Source organism: Garra rufa, chromosome 24 (assembly GCF_049309525.1).
Source record: "Garra rufa chromosome 24, GarRuf1.0, whole genome shotgun sequence".
Lineage (NCBI taxonomy): Eukaryota > Metazoa > Chordata > Actinopteri > Cypriniformes > Cyprinidae > Garra > Garra rufa.
Genome location: NC_133384.1, coordinates 35,899,808 through 35,923,401, shown reverse-complemented (window position 1 = coordinate 35,923,401; position 23,594 = coordinate 35,899,808). Strand labels below are relative to the sequence as shown.

Sequence of the window (23,594 nt, the reverse complement as noted above, 5' to 3'; positions counted from 1 at the left end):
TCCGAATCGATTCAGTTTTTGAAGAATCGATTCGCAAGGGATTCAATTGCATCGCTAGTTTTAAATACACGCATGTGTTTAGATATATTCTTGGAAAATACGTTTCTCATCTGGTTATTATAAAATAATGTATCGGGGTCATGACCAACCTTTTTATTATTTGTTATGTATTATTTGTTCAAATTTTAAAAAACATTTTTTGTAAGTCTTTTAAGTAAGTACTTACTCTATTTCGCTTTGGATAAAATGCTAATTTAATTGTTAACATTTCAATAAACTTATTCACTGTTAGCTGTGAAGAAAGAGGTCAAGTCATTTTTCAGGTCACCTTTTCAGTTCCACATGCGTTTTCTTAAAGCACAAAACTGTGGGCGGGGCCTGGTTGCTGTGTTTGGTCTGATTGGGCGGTTCTTACTTGTGATTGACAGCTGTATAAGACTCAACGTGGCAAAATAAACTCCACAGGGATAAACTTTCGCTTTGGTGCTGAAACTAACAGCACCTGCTTTTGTAAAATGTCGATGATCCTGACACGTTTTATTGTTTTGTTGGTTTTTAGGCGTCCTGACATTTCAGCTCAATTCTGTGTTTGAAAGTGTTGGATAGTTTCTTTGAATACTATCTGATCTTCAGAGGACAACGTGAAGGTTTTCATAGAAGAATCTGGTACATTATCAATCGTAAGAGAGGTAGGTTATAAAATAGATGTTTTGTTGTTGATTATTATTAATATTATTTACTTATTATTAAATCAGATGACATTTTGATAGTTTTAGTTTTTTTTAATTAAAATGGTGTTCAACTTAAATAATTGTATAATTGTATGTTGCGTAAATTAAAATGAGTCTTAGAGCAATCTAATGCAAGTACTAACCCGGTTTTTTTTTTTTTTTTTTTTTTGCAATCTATGAAAGTAAAGTTTTGTGTCCTGGTCAGTTGGGTCACTTTGACAGTGAAATAAGATGCAAAGTACCAGCGCCCCCTGCTGGTAGTGACCTTTGCAATCTCAGCGTAATTCTATTGTGGAATTGCATCATTCATCAACTTTCTGAATTAAGAGCCGCATACCAACTGTACAGCACATGGAGATTAATGCTAAAATATAAATAAACAATTCAACTGATAATATAGATGCAGATGGTTACTGATGAAAAACTTTAAAAGGATAATACATTAGATTTAAAGCATCAGTAATACTGAGTGTTTCTTCCTATAACTGTTTTATAATGCTCATATACATTTTTAAGTTGAGGAAACTAAAGTGATATTTTAGACAAAGCACGAATACAGTATTTGCACGCGCGCTCACAAAGCTTAGAACGCAGCACACGCGCATCACTGAGTGGGCGGGGCTATATAAATATGCGTGGACGCGCGGAGGGTGTGGCCTGAGGTTCCGTAAACCTAGTACGGAAGAGTACACCGCGGTGAAACCCGCGAAAATAATTATCTTTCTCTGTCGCTATATACGTTAAATAATTGTATCTGTAATATGTATCTATATGGTTCGGCTGGGGAACTTGAGAAGCGGTATTCTTAAGAAGATTTGAGCCACACGTGTGAACCGGTGACAATAGTGCGCGCCATAAGTCATTAACACGTGTGCGTGCTTTTGAGAATCTAAGACAAAAACAGCAGCGGTGAGAATTTATTTAACTCTTATATTTATTATCTATATGTAGACAATAATAGTCAGCTTTACTGTTTGAAATTCTAATTTGGACGCATATAAATTATTATTTTGTTTTAGTTTAAAAAAAGATGCACTAGCTGGATATTTGAGTGGTCCGGCTGCCTAACTGGATCTACAAGGTTAGATTTCAATAAATAGGTCTTGGTTTGGCTTCATCTTTCAGTGAAGAACTAATTAATGCATTTATTTACTGAATGAATCGTTTTAGAGCATAAAGTGTCAGTTGGGCAATGTTTCCTGCTGTCAGTGTTAGGAAACGTGCGCATGCGCACATGCTCTACACACGCTTAATAGGCTATGAGGAAATTAAAAAGAAATTCTTTTTTAAGGTTTGGCGTGTTATTTTTGCATTTACGCTGTCTTTTATCTTAAAAGTGGATTTGGATCTAATTTTGGTCCATTTACACTACCAGTCAAAAGTTTTTGAACTAAGATTTTTCATGTTTTTCAAGTCTTTCTGCTCACCAAGCCTGCATTTATTTGATCCAAAGTACAGCAAAAACAATACAATTTTGTAATATTTAAAATAACTTTTCTTTCTGAATATATTTTAAAATGTAACTTATTCCTCTGATTTCAAAGCTGAATTTTTAGCATCATTATTCTAGTCACATGATCCTTCAGAAATTATTCTAATATACTGATTTGCTGCTCAAAAAACAACATTTTTAGTAGTATTGCTTTGAGAACAGCTGAGTAGATTTTTCAGGTTTCTTTGATGAATATAAAGTTCAGAAGAACAGCATTTATCTGAAATAGAAGTCTTTTGTAACATTATACAAATATTAAACTGACTGCCCCCCAAAAATTATACTAACTCCAAGCTTTTGGTATAATGTATAATCTTACAAGAGCTTTTTATTTCAGATAAATGTTGATCTTTGACTCTTTCATCAAAGAATTCTGAAAAAATGAATTCAACTGTTAAAATATTGATGATAATAGTAAGTCTTAAACAGCAAATCAGCATATTTGAATGGTTTCTGAAGGATCATGTGAGACTGACTGAAGACTGGAGTAATGATGCTGAAAATTTAGCTTTGATCACAGGAATAAATTACATTTTAAAACATATTCAAATCGAAAACAGTTATTTTAAATAGTAAAAATATTTATAAAAATTACTGTTTTTCTGTACTTTTAAATAAATTCAGGCTTGGTCGGCAATAATTTAAAAAACATTAAAAAATCTTAATGTTCAAAAACTTTTAACTAGTAGTGTACTTTTCACATTGAAAATTGTATCCATAATGAGAATAGTTAGTCTTGTATTGTTTATGATGATGATGATGATGATGATGATGATAATATTACATTTAGTAGTATGTTAATGCACAATACTATCGTATGTGGTAATTAACATTTTCAATGAAATGCATTGAAAGATTATGCTTGTCTTTGTATAATAGCCTGCATGTAAATTTCAGGAGAAAAACACATTACATATTATAAGCAATCTTCACTGAGATTGGAATTGAGTTTTAGTGTTCACATATAATACACAAACATCTGATGAAAACAGTCTGATTTATTCATTAGAGAAAGATAAAAATTCACAGATCAAACCGTGTTCACATGATTGCTTTCTAATGCTGTTGTGTAGTTTTCTCTCCATCGTTTGTTTTGACTGATTACTCAAACAGAAGTGAACATGAATAGCATGAAGCAGCACACGTGATTGAGCAGTTTTATGACTGAACGGGCAAGATAAGATTGATTTTTATAGCTGCATATTTTATAACAAAGATATATCCGCAGTGGGTTTATGTGTGATGTTTGAATAGACGAACAAGTTTTTCTCTTTTTCTCTGTTTTTCTCTCAGATGACTTCAGAGAAACCGCCGTTGCCTGAGGATGGCCAGCGGGACGAGGCTGAACTGGGTTTAAGGGTTGAGCCGGAGGTCGCGATGGAAGCTGCCAGAGATGGTTGGGACAGTAAAGTGGAATATTTCCTCGCTCAGGTGGGCTTCAGTGTGGGATTGGGAAACGTTTGGAGGTTCCCGTATCTTTGCCATCAGAACGGAGGAGGTGAGTGATAAAGAGATCATTTTGAGTGGTTGCAAATGATAAACGGGCTTGTTTTTAGTTTAGGATTGTCAATTGGTCTTGTGTTTTTCCAGGAGCGTTCATCTTGCTGTATGTGCTGTTAATGGGGCTGGTTGGTGTGCCGTTGTTTTTTCTGGAGCTGGCGGCGGGACAGAGCATTAGACAAGGCAGCATTGGTGTTTGGAGACACATTTCTCCAAAACTTGTTGGCATTGGCTACTCCAGCTGTGTGGTGAGTAATGAGAGTAATGAGTCTTTGGTACACTTGGTTTGTCTTTAAGCATGTTAAAAACACCAGACAGACATATAAATGACTTTAAACGCGGCATACATTCACATCAAATGATAACTCGGCTGCAGAGTTCCACTCACACAGGGGCGTAATTTCCACTGGGGACACGCTGTTTATGTCCTCCCACTTTGAAATGGTTTTGTTAAAGTAATCTCTTGTATTGTAGAATGCACGCTCACCGCCGCTGAGAGTTTCGCCCAGTTGTCAAAACAAGACCATAAGTAAAACTTGCCTGCGCATTTAAAAGCAATTTTAATACCCCGAGTTTAGAGAGCGACTCCACAATGCGCGCAAATTAGGCTACATTAAATATCTAGGCGGTTATTAGTATGTGGGCTATAATAAGTTGTGTAGTTGTCTAGAGCTCTGTATAATTTAAATCGAACAATTCTGTCTCTATTTGCACTTTGAATATTAAAAGAGTAGCCTACTTTGATTATGGCTGCATTTATTGTCTACACGACTAAGAAAGAACTGTGTCGTTTGTTTTTTGTTATTTCTACTGTAGATTGTTTAAAAATGCAGTGGATGCCCCTAATTTAAATGGCTGTACCTATAATAGAGAAAATAAACATCTTATGTACTCAGGAAAACAGGGCTCGAAATAAACTTTTTTTTACTTGGTAGCACTGGTGCTCCCATTCATTCTTGTCCCTTGCTTGAGGTGTAAAATAAATATATATAAAAAAGGCTTTCAGAATCAGCCCATTTGCTTGTAAAACATTGGCAGTCAGAATCGGCCATGAAGAATCAAGATCAGTGCATTACTAAAATTTCGAGCTCTGTTTTCCTTTCTTTATTTGTAAAGAAATGATGCTTTTTGAGGCAAATATTTCAGGATTTCTCTCCATATAGTGGACTTCTATGGTGCCTGTGAGTTTGAACTTACAAAATGCTGTTTAAATGCAGCTTCAAAGGGCTCTAAACGATCCCAGCCAAGAAAGAAGGGTCTTATCTAGTGAAATGATAGGTCATTTTCTAAAAAAAAAAAAAAAAATTTAACAATTTATATACTTTTTAACCTCAAATGCTCATCTTGTCGACATATGGAGCAGTTGCGCCTCGGGTGTCCCGTGATCGAATCCCGCCTCGTGGACCTTCCCCGATCCCACCCCTTATCTCTGTCTCCCATTCACTTCCTGTCATATCTCCACTGTCCTATCAAAGAAAAATTGAAAAACACCCCCCAAAAAAATGCTCATCTTGTCTAGCTCTGCGGGTGTATTTGAGTTCAAGACCTTTCTTATTTTCTCTCATTTCAATTGTCCAACATCACTGTTTAACCTTTTTTTTTTTTTTTTTTTTTGTAAAGGGCACTTGATCTTCTTTAAATATTCACTTTGTAAACACTCGGTTGGTACTTCTGCAGCGATGTAAGATGATTTTGAAGTTGGAGGAGAAAATGAATACCCGAAATACACAGAAACCGGAATACACAGAATACCTGCAGAGCTTGACAAGACGAGCATTTGAAGTATATTTTAATTTTTCTTTTTTCTTTTTTTTAAATAACTAATCGTTTTGCTAGATAAGACCCTTCTTCATTGGCTGGGATCATTTAGAGCCATTTGAAACTGCATTTTGGAAGTTCAAATTTATGGAATCCATTAAAGTCCACTATATGGAGAGAAATCCTGAAATGTTTTCCTCAAACATAATTTCTTTACAACTGAAGAAAGAAAACATGAACATCTTGCATGACAAGGGCGTGAGCAAATTATCTGTAAATATTTGTAAACTTTTCCTTTAATACATTGTTTTTCTTTTCTCTTTTTATGTTCCAGGTGTGTTTCTTTGTAGCTCTGTATTATAACGTCATCATCGGCTGGAGTATTTTTTACATGGGAAGTTCTTTCCAGTATCCTCTACCATGGGAAAATTGTCCGACAGAAGGGAACGTCACCGGTAAGGATTAGGAGTTTCTCTAATGCGATATGAAATGAGTCGTTTTCACTTGTGAGATTAGATATGATGCCATTTCTAATCCATGCCACATATGAATCGATGCCAGAAATGTGACGTTTCTCATATGGAGATGCATTTTTTGTTTTCGCTCATAGTGAATGAATGTGCCGCCAGCTCTCCCACAGCATATTTCTGGTACCGTAAAGCTCTGGATATCACTGATTCTATTGATGAAACAGGAGAGTTCAACCCCATCATCACTGGGTGTCTGCTGGCTGCTTGGGTCATTGTTTGTCTGGGCATGTACAAGGGCATCAAATCGACTGGCAAGGTACTTGGAAGTTGTATTTTGAATGTGAATGTTTAAATTATTATTTTTTTCCCACAACAATTTACACACCATAATAGCAAAGCAAAAAAACAGGTTTTTAACATCTATGCAATTTTATTAAAAATAAAAAACTGAAATGATTCCATTGCATAAGCATTCATACCCTTATCTGGGAGAGTTTAAATTTAGTTCAGAAGCATTCATATTGCTTGTGGATGTTACTACACTTTGATTGAAGGTAACCTGTGGCAAATTCAATCGAATGGGTATGGTTTGGAAAGGCACACACGTCTGAAAAGATCTGAAAACAGCTGATGCATATCAGAGCAAAAACCAAGCCCTGAGGTAAAATAAAAACTGCCTGTAGAGCTCTGAGACAGGATTGCATCAAGCCACACATCTGGGGAAGACTTAAGAAATCCTTCTGCATTGAAGGTTTACAAAAGCATGTAGTACTCTTAATGGAATAAGTTTGAAACAACCACAAATCTTCCTAGAGCTGGCCTCCTGGCCAAACAGAGCAATTGATGGAGAAGGGCCTTGGCTAGAATGCTGACCAAGAACCTGGTGGTCACTCTAGTTGAGCTCCAAGATCATATATGCACATGGGAGAAATTTACAGAAGGACAAACATCACTGCAACACTCCAGCACACAGCCAGAGCCTGGGCTGGAACCCAATCAAACATTTCTGGAGTAACCTGAAAAGCTTGAGAGGTGAAGAGGTGTATAATGGCAGATAATTGCCAACTGCTCATGTGCAAATCTTGTTGCATCATACCCAATAAGACTTGAGCCGTAAAGACTAATTTAAGGGTATGAATTCTAATGCAATGTACTTCTTTTTTTTTTTTAAATCAACATTATGCACCATAATGACAAAGCAAAAACAGAGTTATTACAACTTCATAAACTAAAAATAAAAAAAAGAAATAAGTAATTTAAAATTGTTTAACATAAGTGGTTGCATTTTTACACAAGGCACTGTATATATGATGTTTATTGTGAGTTGTTTTTTGATTATTAAAGATATTAATCGGTATGGGTTGTGTGTAGGTCATGTATTTCTCCTCCGTGTTTCCGTACGTGGTGCTGCTGTGTTTCCTGATCAGAGGCGTCACACTGGACGGGGCGTCCGAGGGCATTAAATTCATGTTTTACCCCAGGGTATGTAGATAAATGCATGACGTTTTAAGATGCATGTTGAGTTGAGGTTCAGAATATGTGCAGAGTTTGTTTAGACACCATAGTATTCTTTTTTAGAGTAGTATTATTTATGCACTATTATGTAGTATTTATTAAAATTTTAAATTTGGTTTTAAATATTCTGTTTTAATTTGTCCATTTTATTGTTTTTTTTTTTAAATGTCTGTTTATTTCACTTTTAGTTTTGCTAAGACCATTTCTTGTTTTTTATTTAATAGTTATCATTCATTTTACTTCAGCTTTATATCAGTTACCTACAATTGTTTTTCTAAAAGTTATACTTAACAGCAATAAGTAACAAGTGGCATGTTTAGTGTACCATTCACAGTCATTTTAGTTTCATATAAGTGTCTGTTCTGGTTGATTACTCTCAGCTGGAGATCTGGGCTGATGTTCAGGTGTGGCGTCAGGCGGCGACGCAGGTGTTCTTTGCTCTGGGCTTGGGTTTCGGTTCTGTGATCGCGTACTCTTCCTTCAACCCGCGGAACAACAACTGCCATCGAGACGCGTTCACTGTGTCTGGCGTCAACTTCATGACGTCTGTTCTGGCCACGCTGGTGGTGTTTGCTGTGCTGGGCTTCAGAGCCAAAACCATCGCCACAGAGTGTGTTAAACGGTCAGTGTACAGCTCAGACACAAATGATTTGTGAATATTTGTGATATTGTGAATATAAAATACATTAGAATGCCTCAAGTATCTGTAAGTATGTCGTACTGAAGATTTAAGATGTTAAGCTGTATGTTTGTGTGTTACAGTAATCTGAAAGCTGCGCTTGATGTGATGTCCGGCCCTGATCTCCTGATCAATGCGTCAGATGTGGACAGCATCTCACTAAACGAGTATGAGAACTGGTACAGGATTCAGGGCCAGCAGCTGAATTTCTCAGGTTACAACATCACCGCCTGCAGCCTGGAGGAGGAGCTGAAACAGGTACAGAACACAACTAGATGTTTTATTTGATTATTTTAAGAAGAAAATGTGATTCAAACTTTCTATGCATTGCTTGATGTTTTAGGTGGTTGCTAGGGTATTGCTTTGTTTTCAGTGGTTGCTAGGGTATTAGACTATTGTGGGTGGTTGCTAGAGTATTATTGAAATGTTTTGGGAGGTTGTTAGGGTATTGCTTTGGTTTGAGTGGTTGCTAGGGTATTGAAATATTTTAGGGGGTCATTAGGGTATTATTTGAATGTTTTGGGTGGTTGCTAGGATATAACTTTGTTTTGAGAGGTTGTTAGGTTATTGGAAAGTTTTGGGGGGTTGCTAAGATAATATTTGAATGTTTTGGGTGGTTGCTGGGGTATTAATCGTTTTGGGTGGTTGCTAGGCTATTGAAATATTTTAGGGGGTCATTAGGGTATTATTTGAATGTTTTGGGTGGTTGCTAGGATATAACTTTGTTTTGAGAGGTTGTTAGGTTATTGGAAGGTTTTGGGGGGTTGCTAAGACAATATTTGAATGTTTTGGGTGGTTGCTGGGGTATTAATCGTTTTGAGTGGTTGCTAGGCTATTGAAATATTTTAATTGGTTTGCTAGGGTATAATTGGAATGTTTTGTGTGGTTGCTAGGATATTATTGAAGTGTTTTGGGTGGTTGCTGGGGTATTACATTGTTTTGAGTGATTGCTAGGGTATTATTGTATTGTGTGGTTGCTAGGTTTTTGGAATGTTTGCGAGGGTGTTGCTTGGATGTTTTGGGTGGTTGCTAGGGTGTTGCTGGAATATTTTAGGTGGTTGCTAGTAGGGCTGTGCAATTAATTGAAATTCAGTTTCGATTTTAGCTTCAAACTATTATGAAAATGAAGCAATCGAGATAAAACGATTTTTGCTCCCGATTCCGACCCCTTTGTGCGCTTTCACTCATCTATTATAGCCCACATGCAAATCAGTAAAATCATGTAACGTGACTTGCTTAAAATGGGACGTGCTTGATTTATTAAAGGTGCCATAGAGTGGAAAACTGAATTTACCTTGGCATAGTTAAATAATAACAGTTGAGTACATGGACATGACATACCATGAGTCTCAAACACCACCATTTCCTCCTCCTTATATAAATCTAGTGTTTGCAAAATACCACCTGAAAAATAGGTCAATTCCAACATAACACCGACTGTTACGAAACTTTCCCGAGATCGTTAATAGTTACGCCCCCAACATTTGCATCGCCCAATCATCAGTAACGTCAGTACATCAGTAACACAAGGCCAGCCACAGAAGGGACACGGTTAGCTTAATGCTAATGGTAGCCTGTTACATTACAATACATAGGATTTCACTTACCACTTAAAAAGAGAAATGACTGCACTGATGATGGTGAATGATGGAGAAATAACAGTGCTGATGATGGCGAATGAATTACAGATCTGGAGAATCACTGACAAGCAGCTCAACTTGTGTGGTAAGTACTTGTGTCTCTGCATTGTAACTTTACACAGCACATGCATCACAGTAATCAGACTAAATTGTCGGCGATTCAAAATGGCAGATTCAACAAACCGCATATTAAAAGCGGCCAGAGCTCCTAATTATATATTTTTTTATCCATGTGCGAGCTGTTGAGATGAGCAGCTCTGTGAAACATCCAATCAGAGCAGAGCTCATTAATATTCATGAAGCTTCCAAATAAGGCAATAACAGAGCATTTCATTCTAGGGGCAAATCCTAGGGTTGTAAATGGACCTGTAAAACCATTTCTGGAGATTTTTTGCCCTTTCCAATGCCATATACCTTCTATGTAGATATCAGAGAACAATTAAAAATTAAAGCTGCAAGCAGCGATGAACGGGCCCTCGCACCCGGGCTCACCGCCGACCGGTGGCTTTAGGAAAACAGCAAACGGTGGGCATTATGCTTTTAAAACAGTAAATGTAGGAAAAATAGATCAAAGTCACTTAAATGTGCCAAACCTCCTGCTGCCAGCTGGTGGCGCTATGCCTGTAACTGATTATTGACATGTAGATGTGTTCAGGCCAGCACTTTCATCAAACATATGAAGTCTGGTGCAGATTGACCTTGGTATGTTTAAGTTAGTGCAAGATATGATATATCCTGCTGTCAATAGGTGGCGCTATGATAATATCTGAATATTGGCCTTAAGATGTCTGCAGGCCAGGGCTCTTATCAAACATGTGAAGTTTGAGGCAGATTGGACATTTTATGGCTGAGTTATAACAACTTCTATGTCCATGACCAAACATCAAACTTTGTCAGGCCACCACGGACATGCCCTTCAACGAAAACTCAAGATCTTCGCAATTTAACATCACTAAAGCCTTTTTATTAGACTGACCGATTTTAGTGTTGATCTGTATAAATCTCTTGGAGGAGTTTGTTGTAGAGTACAGCATGACACTTCCTGTTGCCAGCAGGTGGCGCTATGACTATAACTAAATATGGGAATGTAGATGTCTTCAGGTCAGGAGTGTTATCACACATGTGAAGTTTGGGACAGATCGGACATTGTATGCCTGAGTTTAGGGCTGGGCGATAAAACGATAACGATATATATCGCGATAGACAATAGATCGATATCAATATAAAATGTGTTCGATAAAACGTTCGATATTTTGTATTCTTCGTCGGCCCGCCCAGCCCCCCTTTAACGTTCAGTTCCTAGCGCCAGACCACAATAGAAGTTAAGGTTATCTTTCCTACAGAACGGGTCCATGTTGTTGTATTAAACAAACTAAATAGCCTTATGTTATTTATCTTATTTACACGACGGCATTTGATTTCTGTCTCTACATGATCGCGCGTTTACAATGTCTCCTCACAGACGGGATCGCGGACTCCATTCATAAAAACGGACTTTACTATAGGGCGGAATTCGTCGATTTTTGGACCAATAAATCAAAAGTTGGTCTGTTAATTAATTCAGATCGCGATATAGACTAGTGTCTGTGAAAACTGAAATGCAAAAAGACCGTTTCAATATGAATCCTGCATGTTCCCGTTTGCCGGAGGAGACGCGTTTTATTTTCACTACACGCATACTGCACACGTGACGCTCCCGCTAATTTTTGGCCTTTACATCTCACATGAACAGACAAAAATCTCCAAAGCTGCTGTGAGTGTCACTTTTTTATCAATTTTACCGTTTCATTAGTGAAACTAGCATCATTCATACTGTATACACACTGAAACTTCAAGGCAACCTGTCAAAATAAAAGTACGGTTTAAAATGTGACAGAACCATATTAGTCTTGTATTACTGTACAGTATAATGTAGGTGTTTATATGTTGTTCACATTTAAATAATTTACATAAAACAATATATATGATAAAAAATAAAATAAAGAGTCACCACTTAATTGTTGAAAAAATACTATTATTATTAAACCTTTTTTAACTGAATATAATTTTTCTTCTATGTATTAATTTTAACAGTAAAGCTCTGTTTATTTTTATTTTTAAAAATAAATCTGTGATTTTGCTTTCATTTGATTATCAGAAAAATTAAAACAAGAATTTCTGAAAAAAAAAAAATATATATATATTGTAAGGCCCTATTGTTCAAAATGTTTTGGACTTATTTTTTCACTTAAATAAATATTTTTGTTATTACACAAAGTATAGGCTAAAGTACCGGGAAAGAAGTAATGTTGGCTACTGGCAACCAGCAATCTGTGCAGAAATAAATATTATCAGCCAAGTACTTTGCAACAACCTCTGACCTGTGGTCAAGCTGTACTTCTGGGCCATACATTACCTAAACCATTCACTTTATCGACAATGAATGGGGTTTGAATTGAGGATTAAGAGATAATTAAGTGTATATTGTGACTTTAGACTTATGTTTACATTTTAATTATTTGAGTTTTCCATGGTTGTTGACATTTCTGTCTTAATAACTGAGGGGATTATGATCAGAGGCAGGTTAAATTTAAAATAAAAATGCTTGAGTGTAATATATTTTTCTCCTGGTCCTTATTTTAAATGGGTCATAAAAATATCAATAATTATCGATATCGACCGATATGAAACACTGATATCGTGATATAGTTTTCAGCCATATCGCCCAGCCCTACCTGAGTTATAGAAACTTCCTTTTTCATGGCGAAACATCGAAATTTGCGAGACCGCTATGGACACGCCCTCCAATGAAAACTCTAGATCTTTGCAATTTAACGTCACAAAGTGCTTTAGATTACACTCAGCAAATTTGGCGTTAATCCGGATAAATCTCTAGGAGGAGTTCGTTCAAGTACGAGGCCTGAAAATGGCAAAAATGACAAAATTTGCTGAGAAAATTAAAAATAACCGACTTCCTGTTGGGTGTCAAATTTTGCTCCAAGAGGCTTTTTTGTAGGTATTGGACCCTATTTTAAATAGTTACCATGTTTTATGGTCTACAAGCATTTTTAAATATTATTTTAATAGTCTATAAGCATCTGTGAAATAATTATAAACAAATATATTGAAAATAAATACATATTAACTTAGTTGACTTTTTGGCCTTTTTGTATTTGTTTCTCATTCTAATTAAGTGAACTGAGCAGTATAGTGTCATACTTATAAGATACTTTGTTCTATCAGTGAGAGTGTATATATGTATTTAAATCACATAATTTTTCCTTAAAAGATAAAAAAAATATTTTAATGCTCTTTAAGCACCTATATAAAATAATTATGTAAAATTACACTGACAGTACAGTACATATCAACTGATTCTATGGATTATTGTCATTCTTATACACTGACAATGAGCTAAATAGCATTAGAGGTCAAACGATTCCTTATCTTATGAGGACCTCTAGTGTTCATTCCTGGTATTAGAGCTTTAATCTGACGAATTTATTTGACACTTTTAATGTTTTTGGGGCCTCTGAGCATGATAACATTTTGAAACTACACGTATTTCCTAAGAATTTCTTGTTCTTTATATGTAAAAAGTTTTGATGAGTAAGAATAATGCAATTTAAAGATATATGAAAATAACTCTTCATCTTTTTTATTGTTACTTTCATAAATCACCACATCAACACCGTTCAAGATATCCCAAAGCCGTTCACAATATAGGGAACATTTTCCCTATATTCTGAGGATGATGATAAGAACATGTAATTCATGATGATAACAAAATGTTATTATTGCTTGCTTTACGTCCACCACTTCTGTTTAAATGTCATCGTTACCTATCTGTTCCATTTGTGTGTGGACATTGCTTTGCAGGTGACTCCTGTTATAAGACATCACTCTTAAGCGCTACATAACTAAGAATCAATTAGGAAAACGGTGCCCAGTTGGCACATGCATTCACAGTAACCCTCTGCCAGTTTGGATTTAAAGTTTACAGAAATGAAAGGGTTACATTTTTAAATCAACACACAGACAAATACACACTAAATATACAACTTTACCATCCAGTTTCATTTGTTAACATTGTTAACATGAACAATAATAAATAGCATTTATTAATGTTAATTAATATTAACCTAAAAAAGTACTCATATATTGTTTAAAGGTAAATTAGTATCTTTTAACATAGTGTATGTACTGTGAATTAACATGAACATGAACACAGTTCATGTGGGTATACAACAATAAACAATAAAGTGCTCAATAAACGCTTCATTCTTTCAAAATATCTTTAAAAATCAAGTTGGGTATTGTAATGGGGCGATATATAAATATAACTCATCTTAAAATGGTACAATTTTCAGATGTTTTGAACAGATAACAGCAAAGTTTGTTTTGTTGTCAAAGTTTGTCTTGAAATTGTTAGTGTTTTTTTTTTTTTATTGAATCAAAAATTTTAATTATGAAAATAAATGTCTATCAATGAAGATAAATCGCTCATGCTAAAAAGCTGTATTTTTCTTAATCTTTTGCTATGTGACTGAATAGGACAAGTTCATGGTACAGTTCAGTAAAAAATAAATAAAAAACAACAACTGCAATATACAAAGAATGAAAGAGTTCGTGACCCTTTATATTTTCTCAAAGATCAGACTCTCAAAGTTCAGACTTATTTATGCAGATTAAACTACAGCAATGTGCAATGTGCAAATTGCATCTTCCTCAAAGATGGTCTTAAGCAAAACAGCATGTTCCACTGGTCTCTCTCCCTTTCACCCCTCCCCCCTTCAGTCACTCTTAGTGTCAACACAGACTGTCAGCCCAGTGACAACAGTTTACTGATTTCTTTTTTTAATTTTCTTTAATTCATAGAAGCTTGAATAACTATGATATTACCAGCACTTGCTCATAATGATTAGATCTCTGTGTGAAAAAAGTTTTAAAGAGTTTGGATGCTGCACTTTAAAGATATAAAAAATTAGGGTTATGTTTTTAAAAAAATCACCACGTCAACACCGTTCAAGATATCACAAATCCGCTCGCAATTTAACATCTTCAGAATCTTCTCTTCATGTTAAAAAAGTTTGGTGTGAATACCTTGTTATTCTTAGAAGGAGTGTGAATTTGTTTACAGCCTGATTTTTCCAAAAATCCACATTCAAATCAAAATAGCCGGCTTCCTGTTGGTCTTAGCTAATGAGTTTGATTTAGAAAGTTGTCCAGATTGATGAGAACAATATATGTACAGAGTTTGGTGACTGTAGGAAAAACTAACCCCCCAACTTTTGTCAAAAGATGGCGCTATAGAGTGCCTGCTCCACGCCCATTTATGACCTTTTGCCAGTGTCTAACTATCATTAATATTGATGTGTGTGTTGAGTTTCATGAAATTCTAAACATGTTATCTGCTTCGAAAAGACAGGAATCTAATTTTAAAGTTTAACACGTTGCCATGGCAACAGCATTTGATTTATCATCGTACCCTTTACATATTCTTATCGGCCGTGTTTTGACATTATTTTGATGAAGTTTGAAGAAAATCAAGTAAAATTAAGAGGCTGATTTCAACGCATTTTGAAAATGACACGCTTCCTGCTCCCAGTTGGTGGCGCTATAACTTTGACTCATAATAGTCACATTTATGGAATCGGCATCATACAACGAACAATCTGGTGAAGTTTCATCAGAATCAGGCAATGTGTGCAACAGTTATTAGACACTTCCTGTTTCTCATTTCTCGCCATAACTTTGTCGCCTTGCCACGGCCAAACCGATCGAGATATCAAAAATCCCCTCGCAATTTAGCGTCCCCAATGTCTTGAGATCATGCTGACCGAGTTTGGTGACAATCGTATGGAAATCCTGGGAGGAGTACGTTAAATTCCAGAGCATGCGCTTTTTAAACAGCCCTAAATATCTCACTTCCTGTTGCGTTAAGAAAATGACATAGAGTACAAAAGTTGTTCAGCTCAATGAGTTCTATATGTGTACCGAGTTTCATATGTGTACGTTCAAGTATGTGTGCTATATGGCCCTAAAAATTCCAGGGGGCGCTGTAGAGTCCCCTTGCCACGCCCCGGTACCAGCCTCTGTGACGTCCTGATGGCCGCAGATTCCGACATGTGTGCAAATTTTCAAGAGTTTTTGAGCATGTTAAGACCCCCTTAAGTGCCCGGAAGGTTAACAAAAAAAAAAAAAAAAAAAATAAGAATCCTTAGGAAAACAAGAGGGCCTTCGCCCATTCTGGGCTCGGGCCCTAAATATTTGATGTTGTGTTGAGAATTTGCAATGTTCTGTGTAGGACTGTGCAATTAATCGAAATTCGGTTTAGATTTCAATTTCTGCTTTAAACGATCATGAAAATGCAGTTATCGAAATGAAACGATTATTGCGCCCCATTTCGCCCCCTTTCCAGTGGTGCGCTTTCGCTCCTCCATAAAAGCCTAATTTTTTTCACATGCAAATCAGCAAAATCATGTAACGTGACTTTCATAAAATGGGACGTGCTTGATTTAGTAATGTTTCTTTGATGTTGAGTTTTTAATAGCGCGTAGGAAAACGCTGTTCTGTGTATGAGCTCAGAGACGGAGCAGAACATGGACTTGTAAAGTTATCTTTTAGCTCAGGGTGCGCCTAAACGCTCAAACACACACAAAAATATTTCACAATGAGGTGCTTGGTGATTATTCTTGTAAACGCTTGTCAGTTATGTCTTAAATGACCATAAACAGTTGAGAATGAAAATACGTGTGGTTAAGCGCAACACATCAGATTCCTTCTGCCGTCTCTGCCTAATATAAATAAAACGTAAAAATACAAAGAGAAAAATCACTCACTGCTTTTGAATGAAGGACGTTTGTAGTTTTAATAAGAAATAAAGCATGTTTAACTATTATAGTGTTTTATTTTACATTCAAATTATTACATTCAATTTCTGTAGTATTGCTAGACTACTTTAGACTTGCATAAAAGTATTCTTTTTGGACCCTGTCATAATCGTTGAAATAATCGTGATTACAAGCAGCCCTAGTTCTGTGTATGCGTTTAGAGACAGAACAGACTTGTAAATGCAACATTTATCTTTTTTTATTGTCTTGCTGTCTTTAAAATAATCAATTAAATAAAGTTCTGGACCCACTCATAATCGTGATTATAATATTGACCAAAATAATCCGGATTGTGATTTTTGCCATAATCGAGCAGCCCTAGTTGCTAGGGCATTGCTGGAATATTTTAGGTGGTTTGGATATTACTTGATGAAGTGTGGTTGCTAGGTCTAAAAAAAAGTCATTGCAATGAATACATTTACAGGTATGCTGAGTTGTGCAGTATTTCTTTGGTAATGAATGACTCAGATGAATGGATAAGTTACTTTGCAATTTTCACTTTCTCTCCCAGGGTGTGGAGGGAACCGGTTTAGCATTCATAGCGTTTACTGAAGCGATGACGTTGTTTCCCGGGAGTCCGTTCTGGTCAGTGCTGTTCTTCCTCATGCTGCTCAATCTGGGTTTGACCACCATGTTCGGCACCATGGCTGGAATACTGACTCCACTGACAGACACCTTTAAGACGCTAAGCAAACACAAATTCATCTTTACAGGTAACACTCCGGCCTGTTCGGGTTCTCTTTATATTTGGGTTTATTCTAAAAACATGTTTAAATTGGTTTTAATCAGTATTATGTTTTGCATTTTCTGTGATTTGTATGATTGTTGTTTTTGTCTTTCTTCCAGTGTGCAGCTGTGCATTGGGCTTTCTGATCGGTCTCATTTTTACTCAGCGCTGCGGAAACTACTTTGTGGCGATGTTTGACGACTATTCCGCCACACTTCCCCTCATCATTGTCGTCATCTTCCAGACCATCAGCGTGGCCTGGGTTTATGGAGCTGACAGGTATCACAGACTCCCTGACTTCAAGTACTAGTGTGATTATCTGTGTTGCTTTTGTGTATTAATGTGCATAAATGCAGGTTTTTGGACGACCTGAAGCGTATGTTGGATCGGCCGGTTCCTGTGGTGTACAAGTACCTGTGGAAGTATGTGTGTCCGATAGCTATGCTGGGGCTCTTGAGTGCCAGTCTGCTAAAGATGATCTTGAAGCATCCTACATACACTGCCTGGAACAGAGAAAAGGTAAAATGTTTTTTTTTTTAGTACTGACCCTGAATAAGATTGTCATGCGTATCTCATCAGTAAGTCCGGTTCTGTGATTAGTAGTAAATCTCCATCACGTGCGTTCAGATGGCGCGACATGTAAAACACTGAGCCGTAGATCACTGAAAAGCTGAGCAATATCACGTTCAAAATCAAATGCGATTCATCCGCGATTATGAACGTGATTTTGCGTAGCTTGTCAGTGATCTATGGCTCTGTATTTTAAATGCTGCGTCATCTGAACGCACGTGATGGAGATTTTCCACTAATCACGGAACCGGACTTACTGACGAAATACGCGTGACAATCGCATGCGATTTATCGTGCAGCCCTAGATATATTTTACATAAGAGACATTTACATATAGTCCATATTAAGAGAAAATAATAGTTGAATTAATACAAATGACCCTGTGCAAAAGTTTACATACACTTGATACTTAATACTGTGAAGTTTCCTGAACGATCCACAGCTGTGTATTTTTTTGTTTGTTTTGTTTAGTGATAGTTGTTCATGAGTCCCTTGTTTGTCCTAAGCAGTTAAACTACCCGCTGTTCTTTGGAAAAATCCCACAAATAATTAGGTTTTTCAGCATTTTTGTGTATTTCAACCTTTTCCAACAATGACTTTATGATTTTGAGATCCATCTTTTCAAACTGAGGACAACTGAGGGACTCTTGCAGCTATTACAGAAGGTTCAAACATTCACACATGCTCCAAAAGGAAAAATGATTCATTAAGAGCCAGGCGTGTAAACCTTTGAACAGAATGAAGATGTGTACATTTTTCTTGTTTTGCATATAAATATCATATATATTTTCATTTAGTACTGCCTTTCAGTAGCTTCAGAAGATACTTGCATTTTTTCCAGAAGACAACATAAATGAAATTTACCCTGATCTTCAAATTCAAAAGTTCAAAAGTTTTCACCCCTTGCTTTTAATGCATTGTGTTTCCTTCCTGAATCCTGAAGCATCGGTGAGCATTTGAACCTTCTGTAATAGTTGTGTATGAGTCCCTCAGTTGTCCTCAATGTAAAACGATGGATTTTATAAAAATACAATCATTGTTCGAAAGGGTTCAAATAAACAAGAATCCAGAAAAACCACAGAATCTGTGGGACTTGAAGGATTTTTCTGAACGACATCAAGCAGTTTAGTTGTTCAGGACTCATGTACGACTATCACTAAACAAAATCTGTGGATCATTCACAGTCACAACACAGTATTAAGAATCAAGTGTAAACTTTTGAACAGGGTCATTTTTTATAAATTAAACTTATTTTCTCTTGTGTAATATATGCAAACGTCTTTTATGTGAAATATCTTATTCAGGTCAGTACGAAAAAAAAAAAATTATATGCATTTTGTGTGATCCCTCTCATTTTGGCAAAAGAATGAACATTTTACAGATTCTGCAAGGTGCATGTAAACTTTTGACTTCAGCTGTTTTTATTTTAAGATTTTGTCTAAAAGTTAACACTTAACCTTTTCTCCTAGGCGTCTAAGGAAGTTCTGCCTTATCCAGGCTGGGCTCTCGCTGTCCTGATCGGGCTCATCGTTGTCGCGTTTCTTCCCATTCCAATCGGATTCATACATTCCCTCCTCCTCGAGCGGCTCGGCCAGTCTCCGGCAGACACTGAGGCGGCATACATGCCGTGTGCCACCGCAGATGTGGATCAGACCCCTCTCAGCACGTTACCGCCCTCAAGAGATGACCCCAGTTCATTTTACCCTTTGCTTCCTGAAAACCATGACTCTCATTTGCAAAACGGCCACATAGAACACTTCGAATCAAGTGTGTTATGAGAACAAACTACGGCACAATCTTCATTAGTTTACAAATGTCTGCGAAGGACCTATTTAAATCAAGACATTTTAGCACACTTTGTTGTTGGGAACAATCATTTTTGTCTGTGCATATTGGCACAAAAATAACTTTTTTTTAACTGTTAGTTCATGCCAAAAAGCTCAGCCATTTGTGCCGGCTGCTCTTTTCCATATAACAACAGTTAAGCTCCGAAATGAATTTCTTGGGTTCTCAGTTTTCCTGGTTACATTTGAAAACTCTTTATATGCGGCTGTACTAACAGCTTCGAAGACCTTTTGCTTTTTCAAGTCAGCTGTGGCTTTAAGTTCAGTATAATTACTGTACTGGTACCTGTGTTTGATGGGTCCAGGTGAATGTTGAACAGCATTGCCACACTAAAGTTACCCGTTACGACGGTCAAATCATTTGGTAACTGTCAGTCCTGCTGCTTTAATGGTGTGACGAGGTTGTTCTATTACATTTTGCATAAGGATGTTGATGATGGGTTTGACCTGTCGGTGTTATTTCAACTTTACGATGTTATAGAAGCAGCTAGTGCTTTGTCTCCGTTGGTGTCTTCAACCCTTTGATGCATGAATTAAGTCACAAAGGTACATCATTCCAAATACTTTTTCTTCCAAACTGAACAAAAACACACTGACATATCAAGAGGACAGCCAGTTTGAGTAATAATGGCTTTTCTGACCATCAAAAGGGTTGCTGTTGGTCCATTCTAATGGGTTCTGTTTAGTGTCATTATTTAAGTCTGTGAGTTTCTATCTTTAAGAAGGTACATTGTGTGTTCAAGAGATGCTTTGAGCCATGAAATCACACATTCAACTGGACAAATCCAGAGTTTCAGACCTACTACATGGAAAGCTCTGTATTTTCTAAACAGAAATGTCTTGGTCATTTTTCATCTTTGTTTCTTCTAATGCACAATATGACCTGGACATTTCTTTTTTGTGAAGAAAAAATATTATTGGATTTTTAAAACATTTATTTATTTATTTTTGTAACATTCTATGCTCTAATCTTTTTGAGCACCAACTACAGCCATCATCAAAAAATATACACTGCCGCTTAAAAGTTTGGGATCAGTAATGCTTTTTGAAGACTTTCCTGCTCATTAAGGCTGTGTTGATTTGATTAAAAACACAGAGAAAACTAATCTGAAATGTTAATGAAATTTAAGATGGTGGTTTTCCATTTAAATATACTTTAAAATATAATTTATTCCTGTGATGCAAAGCTGAATTTTCAGCATCATTACTCCAGGCTTCAGTGTCACACGATCCTTCAGAAATCATTCTAACATGCTGATTTATTATCAGTGTTGGAAACGGTTATATAAAATTTTTCATAACAATCAAAGTTTGTTCTAAGTTTGGGGTCAGTCGGTTTTTTTCTTTCTCTTTTTGAAAGAAATTAATACTTCTATTCAACAAAGATGTGTTAAATTGATGAAAAAGGACAGCAGATTTCTTTTTTGAATAAATGCTGTTCTTTATAACCTTTTATTCATCTAAAGTTTCCAAAAAATATTAAGCAGCTCAACTGTTTCCAACATTGATAATAAAAGTAATAAATCTGTATATTAGAATGATTTCTGAAGGACCATGTGACACGGCTAATGAAAATTCAGCTTTGCATCACAGAAGTTGTATTTGACAGTATATTAAAATATTTTTCTGTATTTTTGATCAAATAAATGGAACTTTGATGAGCATAAGAGACTAATGTTTTAAGCTTTTGAGCAGCAATGTTTTTAAACATGCTTCCATTTGTAGTTTGTATGTGTCACACATGTGATTTCTTATGAAGTATTTTAATCCAGCATTTTCAGAAAAGCTTTTACTATTTTATATTGTACAGAAACATTTTTGTTGCCATTTTGTAAAATACCCCCTCTTTTTATTTTTCTCAGACATGTTTCTGAAAGCGAACATCTGACCCATAGGCCAGACATTTTATGGCTTATAGTCATTATGAAGTCATGTTATCTTCGCCTCTCACAGGGGTTTAATGGGTCTTCCGTGTTTGTTCAGTAGATTGAACTCTCCGTTTGTAAGTAGTTTGTTCTGTTCAGTAATATATATGATGAAATGATGTAATTTAACTGTAGAATACTTGAGAAGTCGCTAATCTTGAAGGGTAATTTTATTATTGTTATTATAAATGTCCCACTCTACAGCGTGTTTTCAGTATTTCTACCTGCTTTTGCTCTCTGTCAAGGTCAGAAACACAATTCTGAGGTCTTTGGTTTGTGTGAATGTTTGTTTAATGATCATGCTGTGCAGACAAACAGACATTTTGTACAGTTTGCCTCATGGTGATAATGATCTAGTTTCTGTATAAATGGTTATTTGACCCCTCATATGACTTTGTTTTCTTTTTCTGTAAAGGCTTTCTCATGACTATTTTAAAAAAAAAAAAGTACACATTTGTAACTGTTACAAGAGTTTGATTCCCATGCTAAACATGGCCAAGGTTTAAAAAACGATTTGGACGTATAACAGTATATCTGTGCCAAATACACACTTCTGGGTTTCTTACAAGTTTCGGAATTTTTTTTATTGCGTGTATGAACTGTTAACTTCAACAAACGTACAACACTGATGACAATTATGAATACACAGATAATAGAGGATGACAATAAAGAAAAAAAAAAGTTCAGAGGTGGAAAATCAGAATTACCTAACATTCAGCAGCTCATTATACAGTTTCACAAATTTGACGCTTTTCTTCGTGTTAATTTTTTTTTTTTTTTTTGCGTTAGTTTAAGTCACAAAGAAAATTATGTAATTTTGGTAATGCTGTAGAAAATTTAATAAAAGAAAATATTTCCTATATATTCTATGGTGTTTGCAATGAGAAAAATAAGTTTTGGAAAGTGTTTTTTTTTTTTTTTTTACAGACTACAACAAAAAACATACAAATATAACAAGACATCCAAATAAAACGAAATGAGTGAAAAAATATGGTTTACAATTTACACTTTAAATATAAATATACAAAGATACAATTTGACAAAAAAAAATAGGATAACTACAATCAAATGTCAATATTCCAAATCACAATGTAAAAAATTTTCAATCAACTTTAACTCTTTAGCAAATACAATATCTTTACGTGTTTACTATCAATGCATTGAAGAGAAACTATATTTGAATGAAAATCAATCATAAAAACGTTTAAACAAGGTTTAGAATTATTATTATTTTTTTACTTTTATGAAGTTTTGGGAAAAAAATTCGATCATAGCTCTTCATGACGTCTTGAAAGGTGGAACTCCTTGTATGGGCATTTCTGCCGGAAGCGCGCGTCCGCGCACACATCGACCAGAGAGAGCGCAGGAGCGCGTCCATTAACGCATTTAATTAGGCTCACTCGGGAAGAATGTTTCTAAAGAAATGTGGTTTTGGTTGTAAGACAAACCTAACCTTGCTCAGCTTCCCGAGTAGTAGATGCAGTTTGTTTTTCCGGCGAAGAAAAGGAGTTTTGCAAGTGTATTTGTTGATGAACGTTTTATAAACAAGGCCCAGTTCGACGCTGGATTTACACATCGTTTGAGATTGAAAGTTGGAGCGGTTCCAGCTATAAAAAAACCTGTTCATGATAAAGAACTGCAGATGGTAAGAATCTCTGACAAGCTACGCCATATCGAGCTTAATATCGCATTCGATATTTAGCGCGATATGGCGTAGCTTGTCAGAGATTTACGTCTCTGTGTATCAATTGCCGCTCCAGCGGAACCTGAGCGGAACGCACGTGATGGAGATTTACTACTAATCAAAGCACCGGCTTCATTGACTAAACGCGCCTCACGATATCGTTCGATATATTGCACAGCCCTAATAG

At 36.0% G+C, this 23,594-nt stretch overlaps 1 protein-coding gene across 2 annotated transcripts; it reads left to right on the top strand.

Moving 5' to 3' along the window:
- The first annotated feature begins 456 nt into the window (after nucleotides 1-456).
- Nucleotides 457-22,110, top strand: slc6a16b (solute carrier family 6 member 16b). Of its 2 annotated transcripts, none has more exons than XM_073830345.1 (12): nucleotides 457-689; nucleotides 3,517-3,721; nucleotides 3,814-3,971; nucleotides 5,816-5,936; nucleotides 6,092-6,267; nucleotides 7,323-7,433; nucleotides 7,847-8,088; nucleotides 8,229-8,403; nucleotides 17,169-17,370; nucleotides 17,504-17,663; nucleotides 17,741-17,903; nucleotides 19,424-22,110. In XM_073830345.1, the coding sequence occupies exons 2-12, from the start codon at nucleotides 3,517-3,519 to the stop codon at nucleotides 19,730-19,732; spliced, it is 2,022 nt and encodes a 673-aa protein (XP_073686446.1). In that variant the 5' UTR covers nucleotides 457-689; the 3' UTR covers nucleotides 19,733-22,110. The 2 variants fall into 2 exon arrangements, with proteins under 2 accessions (XP_073686446.1, XP_073686445.1); XM_073830344.1 differs by lacking the exon at nucleotides 457-689 and adding an exon at nucleotides 1,405-1,640.
- Nucleotides 22,111-23,594: the final 1,484 nt, after the last annotated feature.

Excerpts from the sequence above, each read along its gene's own strand:
- slc6a16b (XM_073830345.1), top strand. The coding sequence starts at position 3,517 with ATGACTTCAGAGAAACCGCCGTTGCCTGAGGATGGCCAGCGGGACGAG. Across the intron at positions 5,937-6,091 it reads GACAGAAGGGAACGTCACCG|TGAATGAATGTGCCGCCAGC; the intron begins GTAAGGATTAGG and ends TTTCGCTCATAG. Across the intron at positions 8,404-17,168 it reads TGGAGGAGGAGCTGAAACAG|GGTGTGGAGGGAACCGGTTT; the intron begins GTACAGAACACA and ends TTTCTCTCCCAG.